The sequence below is a fragment of the Carlito syrichta genome, unplaced genomic scaffold, assembly GCF_000164805.1.
Source record: "Carlito syrichta isolate Samal-C Ts95f unplaced genomic scaffold, Tarsius_syrichta-2.0.1 Scaffold315076, whole genome shotgun sequence".
NCBI classification, from domain to species: domain Eukaryota; kingdom Metazoa; phylum Chordata; class Mammalia; order Primates; family Tarsiidae; genus Carlito; species Carlito syrichta.
Window position 1 is genome coordinate 19278 of NW_007259172.1, and position 7445 is coordinate 26722.

Here is a 7445-nt window from a genome sequence, read left to right on the forward strand (position 1 = left end):
CAGACTCCCTGATGCCCTAATGATCATTTCCAGTTTATCACTGGATATTTCCATCTGGAATTACCTAAACTCATAATCTTTGGTCCCATGCTCCATTTAGATCAATGTTTCTTTTCAATACAAAGCTGTATCCCTGAAAAAGATTTGGGTCTTTGATAAGTGTTTTGTTGTGTATACAAAAACAAAGCAAAGTCCTAATAAAAACTTACCCTATGTCAATAAGAATATGACATATCAAAAAAGGCAGAGTATATATCTAAAAGAAAATAATAATGATAAGAAGAGTATTAAGAATCATATTCTATAAGAGATGGTGAAAGTTGCTAATAATTTCTTTTTAAATCTACAGATTATGTAGGGTATCATGACCACTATGTTTAGGTAGTTGAAAATGGTATGGAAAACCTGAGGTTTTTTTCTATAACAGAACTGCCCTCAACGGGTAGATTTTGGGGAGGGAAATGTTAACTTCATGTAAGGAAATCATTTATAGTAAGAAAAATTATATGGAACAAAATGGACTACATATTTTCATGTTTCATTTATGTCAATCCTCTCTTCTGAAAGGTCTTTCTCCCCCTTCTTTCAATTACCCAATAAATTCCTATCCACTCTTCAAAACTTATCCCAAGTCTTCAACCCTCCTTAAACTCTTCCCTGACTACTCAAATGGTATTGCTCTCTCTCAACTCAGGTTGCTAATCTCTCACCTCACCCCGACTAAATTAAGAGCTCTTTGAGAGTAAAAATAGGACATTCTTATTTATAACTTCGAGCATGAAGCATAACACTGAGCTGATATCAGAAACTCAATGCACTCTTATTGGTTTGTGTTCCATCACAGATTTCCTGATTTGTAATCTGGAGTCATTAGGCTCAGTTAGCACTTGAACCAGATTGGAATATTCAAGAATCTTATCATTTTACACTGATTTCACATGAGGACTTGGCTTCTGATTTTAATGAAAGTCTGAAGGGAGTAGCAGATTTTGCCATCACTTGCTATCCAAGCTGATATTTTGCTACTCACACACAAAAAAACCCTCCACTAAATTTAGAGGTACTCTAAGCACTTCGATTTATAGCTCAGATAGTTTGCTGAGTAAATATGTCATCATTTCTTATATCAAAAAAATTTTTTTTAAATCAATTGGTGAATGGGAATATACTCATATGATGTGGAAAAATACACACAACACTGGAAAGCTATCACTCTAGTTTGTATTCAGGTCTGCCTGCTGTCATAGTTACTGATAAACTCAAAGCGGTTTCCCTCCCAAATCACACAATGAAATTAAGCTATTCTTCTTGCTTTATTTTTTTCTACCCATGAATTGAAGCTAAAAAATAGCATCAATTGCAAGTGTTTTTACACTTTTAGCAATATTTTAAAAATACAAAAGAAATAAAAGAGTTTTAATCAAAATAAGCACCTCTGATAGAGATCTCACCTCATTTATTCATCAATGATTCATTGTGCACCTGGGGACAGGTTCTGGGGATGAAACAATGATTATGGCTCTGTACCTACCCTCAAGGACATCAGAGCTCTGTGAGGGAGAGAGATGTGTAAGAGATGTATTTCAATGAAATGCAATCAGTACTGTGATAGAAACAGTATGGAGAGCCCTGGGAACATAGAAGAGCCACACTTCATTAGTTTTGGGGTGCTGGTGGTATCAAATCAAAGGGAGGCGTTCATCCTGCAAGTCTTGAAGCATTATTGCTGTGAAGCTTAGCAAATGTGTTTTCAGTCTTTCCGGATATAGAATGCCAATGTGCGCCTACAGGCTGGGCTCATGGAGCTATGACATGCAGAGGCCAGCACTGCTGCACCCACCATGCTATCACCTGCTGATACTCACATACAGCTATCCTTTCTGCTCTGGCCACAGGAACTCCTTCACAGACATCCTCCGTGCCATCCTGCTGTCATTGGAAGTCCTTATTGAAGATCCGGAGCTTCAGATAAATGGCTTCATTTTAATTATAGACTGGAGTAATTTTTCCTTCAAACAAGCCTCCAAACTGACACCTTCAATTCTTAAACTGGCCATTGAAGGGCTGCAGGTATGTTCAATGAAAGTACAGTACAGGACTGTGTGTGACAACATTTTTTTATTATTGCAACCAAAGTAATATTTTATCCTTTAGAACAGAAAAAGGAAACTTGGATAAAATTCATCTGTGAGTACTTCATATTTTTACCTCAGCCTGAGTTTAGATGTTTGTTTCTTTTTAATTAGCCTTCATTTTCATTAATAACTCCAAATTACTGTTACCATAGGCACAAATTACCTACTGTAGCAATAATGAATAAAGCTTAGAGATATTTGTCTTAATCCATTGGAGACTTCACAAAAATTAAAACTAGGAAACATCTGCCTTATGAATGTGTCCTATATAGAGGTGACTTGGGGCTTTCCGGAAACATTTTTGTGCCCCAGAAATGCACCCTGTGGATCGTTTCTTCCCAGGGTATAATGTGTTACTGTGCTGGTGCTTAAGTGGATCACTTTAGTGCAAACAGAGGAAGCAGATGAAACTACCTCCTGTTTGTATAACCAGTTGTTATGACCTTGGGGAAGGGGTTTGGGGACTACGTAAAGATTAGGGTGGTCAGTTTCTGGGTTTCTTCTAATTCTTAAATGCCAGTAATCCTATGAAAAGTAACCAGCTTTAGAGAAGCAATGCTGCTTAGCTTTGTGACGACACATTATTACAGTACAAAACTAAGGGAATAGTTTGGGGAGATTCAGAATCAGCACAGATAAAACTCATGTCCCTAATTTTGTAGGAAGATTGACTTGATGGCTTAATTCCTCCTCCAAATACATGGAAGTTATGTGCAGCTATGTGTATAGAAAAATATGGACTCTGGATAATTCTCAGATCAAGCAGTCATTACTTATGCTCTTCAAAGTGCGAAACTAACCCATTTCAACCACCCATCATGCTCTAGTTCAGTGAATGGTGGGTCTGTTTCTTAAACTATGGCTTAATATACACCTGCAAATATCTAGCACCTAGTGGTCTTCTAATACATATGTGTTTATTGAGTGAATCTTATTTTATTGAAATGGTTTCCTATTTCTCAGAGGAGCAGTCAAGCAGGTATTTCAGAAGAGGAACAGCAAGTTCACATTGTTCCAGGATTGACAGATAGTCCTGGGTGGCTACACCATGCAGTGTGTTTGGGGTACATGTGTGAAGTTGCTTTTCATGTACAGACTACATGAAGCATCCTGCCTTGCTCTAAAGTCCCAATCATAGACACACACACACACGTACACACACACACACACACACACACACACACACACACACACACGTATATTTTCTATCAGTCACTTTAACCCTTTTTTCCAACCCAATCTTATCTAAGCCGCTGTACTTCTGATCTCTTTCTCCCTAAAGCTTTTTATCAAAAGGAGTTATAAAGCAAGCTTTAAGGTTTATTTCATGCCCTATAACTGTGATGACCATATTTCCAAGAATTTCTGTACAAATGTCATGTAATCTTATCTTTAAAGAAAAACCTGATTACATGTGTATAGCTGTGATTCAAGTGACTTTATAGGATTTTGTTTTCAAAAATCAGGAAGGAAAATGTCCTTTATCTAACCCTATGTTCCCATTTTTATCCTGAAAATGTGTGTATTACATAATATGTCCCTTGCCATCTTCACTAGGATGATGTGGGTCTTACTGAGTTAATGCATATGAATGTGTTTTGAAAGGTAAAGCTATATATAAATGCAAGCTATTCCTGTGAGAAATAATACATGACCTTTTGAGGGGCAAGATGAGTCTCATTTGGGCCTTCACTTGACATGCAATAGGCTCCAAGATGAATTCCACAACATCCTACACCTCTGGAAGGAAGCCCACAGTCTCAGAGAAGCTGAACTGGGGTACAGATCCTCTGTCTAGGATATGGGCACCCCCATCCCCTGCTTTTAGCTGTCTTGGTCACACTAAAGAAGCTTTTAGGGTTATTGCAGATAATTCTATTTTTGCCCAATGGGAAGTCAGCTCTGGCCAGCTGCTGGTAATGCCTCCCTTCAAGCTACTCTCTTTCTAGCTTTGGGGACATTCAGACATTATGGTCAACTTACCACTGGATCTCCTAGTGACCTTTCTTCATTGCGGGAGTTGTCTCCATCTCCAGGTGGCCATTAACCCCTATGATGTCTTGAAAAAGTCATAATAGTTACTAAGCAGAGTTCCTCCCTTTGTGGTCACCAGTGCTGTGCAAGGAAGGTCTCATATGGATCTACATTTGCTAGCCACAAAGGTCCAAGTAAATTCCAACACCACTGGCCGACTTCAGTAGATAAAGGGAGAGCTACACTAGGTCAGCATCAGTGAGGGAAAAAAAGCATCCTTCCTTCCTCTTGTGTGTCTCAGAGAGGGCTTTTGAGGCCAAGGTGTTTGCTTGACATGTAGGAGATTGCACAGGAAGGAGATCCTATGTTCTAGTGGGAGGAACTTGCTCTCTCTGCTGTCCTAAGGTAGGTGTGAGAAAGTGGCCTTGGGGAAATAATCAGATCGATTTGTTGCTAGGCCACTTGGTTTGGGATTTCAGATGTTTGTTGGATTTATCTAGGATCACCTGATGCTCAGCTCCTGTGGAATTTGGGGCTTTGGGATATGATACCCCTCTCCACCAAGTAAAACAATTTCTTCCTCAGGGAGAAGGTTGTGGGGCCATCCTAAATAGCTCACTGCTCAGGCAGTGAAAATTTAAGGTCATTTTTTCTCAATTCTGTACTTTGCATTGCAGCCTGGGGAACTGAGAACCCTGAGGTTTAGTCCTATTACCATGGTCTCAGTTCCCCAAAAAGACAATTGTCAAGGGCACCTTCAGTTGCTAATTGTTACAGGCTGGGTCTTTGGGGAGCAGACTCTGACATGGAGATTGTCATGCAGGAGATTTATTAGGGAGTGCTCTTTGAGTTAACACCTGTAGAAGGGAAGCTATGGAAGAAAGTTTGGCAGTGGGAGAAGTTATGGTGGGATTCAATCATTTCCAATAAATCCTTGGGCATTCTGAAGCCAGGATGACCTTTCGATTCATCCTCAATGGGGGTCAAAGGTTTGAGCCTTTACGTTTCCACATTGCTCAGTCACTGCATGCTGGTTGCCCTGGGAAAGGATGTGCACTTGGGCAGAGTGGCTCTCTTTAGCCTGAGGCCTTTTATCTGAGGGCTTTCTCCTGGCAGCCCTCCCAGTGGCTGGGCAGTGTTTCAGAGCTTCTGTAATAAGCAAAAGATGTTTGGAATATCCTGCGATGTAACATCAAGGAACGTCTCTTACTCTCAATCAGACTATATAGCTTCGTTTTTGTTGTTAACTCACATTCCCTATTAACCCCAAAGTGGAGGTGATACCAGGTCATATAGAGGTGATGGGCACTAGTCTAGCAAGTTGGTAACAGTCTTACATTTGGGTCTACCTGTTGTACTTGTATGCTTTAAAAGGCAATTATACTGCCTCTGAAAATAATTATTATAAAAATGACATGTGCATAGAACTTTAGTTATGCCCTTCCTAGGCTGAACTAATAGGTTATATAAGAATCACATTGAAGACAATTCTTTAAGGGACCATGATATTTTTACAGAAAAAATGACTCTGCATCAGCCAGTCATAAAATGCTAATAGCGTATGTATCTACTCCTACTTTTAGAGTAAGGTTTTGAGGAACTGTCATTGTTTACAATATTAGGTTGTCCCAGTTACATAAATATTCTATACATAGTACAAAAACTTTAGTTAAAACACTAATTTTGAGAATGCCTGGAAGTCATTTAGTTTCACTAGGTTGTTTGATCTTTAAATGTGGTCAATAATGTCTAAAAGAGCCGCTGTATCTGTTCATTATAGTTTGTTTAAATTTTAATCAAACTTAAAGTAATATTTGTGCAACCATTTTAATACAGTTCAGTGTTATTCTCAATTCTGCCGGGGATTTCTGGCAGAATGAGCAACATGCCGAAGTCCTGCTCTCAAGCTTTGTAATGTGTCCAAAATCAATTTTTGGAATTATTTCTTGTAAATCACTGTAGACCAATGATTACAATCAACACACTGTGTTTATCAATGTTCAGCCAGCCCGGATACTTCAAGGGCTTACTGTGTTGAAATGTTTTACTTAGGAAGAGCTACAGTCTTGCATCCTGTAGGCTATTTACAAAATATTTGATTCCTTTAAGGACCCAGATATTTGTTATGCGTTTAGAGAAGCCAGTTTTTCACTCACTAGAGGAGATCCAGAAAGCAGTCTATTTATTTTTTCTCATTTCCATGCTCACATCACTATTCTCTAGCCAGTCTAGACACTTTATCAGTTCATTAACTCTTTGTTCAAATTTTATTGTGTGACTTTTAAAGATGTTTTCATAATATTTATATCAACTTTGATTCAAATTCTCCCAGCAGCTTTGAGTCATTCTAATGGAAAGGAGGTCCATTGCTTTCTAAGTCTTTTTTTTCCTCTTAATTTTCTGATTTTTAACCAAGGTGGGAAGGGATTTGGAACAATGCTCAGAGACTAAGCCACTGCAAAACATCTATCTCCACAGTGTATCTTTTTTTTACACCCTTTCAGACCTTGGTTCATTCTCTCTGGCTTCCCAATCACAGTCTTTTTTCCAAAACATATGATATGTTCACTTGGGAAGTCAAAGTGCCATATTCACTCAGAAGATTAGAACAATGAAATATATGTCATGTCAGTGCGCAGTGTGACTGTTCCTGTGTGTAAACGATGGATCATGTTGTGATTAGAAATTTGAAGGGGCAGGATGGGCATATGTATTTCAAGTTAGTAGTAAACTAACTCTATAGTTCATATCTCAGACAGGCAGACATACTGACTCACGGTGTATCTATCCAACATAAAATATAGATCAGGTACTCTTCTAAATAAGAGTAAAACAAAGAACAAAGCAGATTTGGCTTCCAGGGACTTACAGCCTAGGCCCTTATCTTTCAAACTGTAATCACAAACTAGCAATATCAGCAACACCAGGAGTTGTTTAGAAATGCAGATACTAGTTGGGCATGGTGGCTTACACTTTTAATTTCTGCACTTTGTGAGGCACAGGTAATAGTATTGCTTGAATCCAGGGATTTGAGACCAGCTTGGGCAACTTGGTGAGACCTCATCTCTACAGTAAATCAAAAAATTAGCTGGGTGTGGTGGCACGTGCCTGTGGTTCCAGCTACTCAGAAGGCTGAGGCAGAAGGATCACCTGAGCCCAGCAGGTCGAGGCTGTGGTTGCCATGAGTATGCTACTGCACTCCAACCTGGGCAACAGACAGAGTGAGACTCCTACTCCAGAAAGAAAAGGGAAGGGAAAGGAAGGGAAGGGAAGGGAAGGGAAGGTAAGGGAAGGGAAGGGAAGGGAAGGGAAGGGAAGGGAAGGGAAAGGAAGGGA

General features: G+C 39.3%; 1 protein-coding gene across 1 annotated transcript in view; it reads left to right on the forward strand.

Annotated features, from left to right (window-relative positions):
* Nucleotides 1–1895: 1895 nt before the first annotated feature.
* LOC103274857 (clavesin-1) overlaps nucleotides 1896–7445 on the forward strand; it is a gene marked incomplete at its 5' end in the record, with an annotated part of 98665 nt that continues 93115 nt past the window's right edge. Inside the window, one exon of the mRNA XM_008072272.2 lies at nucleotides 1896–2070. Coding sequence (XP_008070463.1) covers nucleotides 1896–2070 — 175 coding nt within the window. The remainder of the gene's footprint in view (nucleotides 2071–7445) is intronic.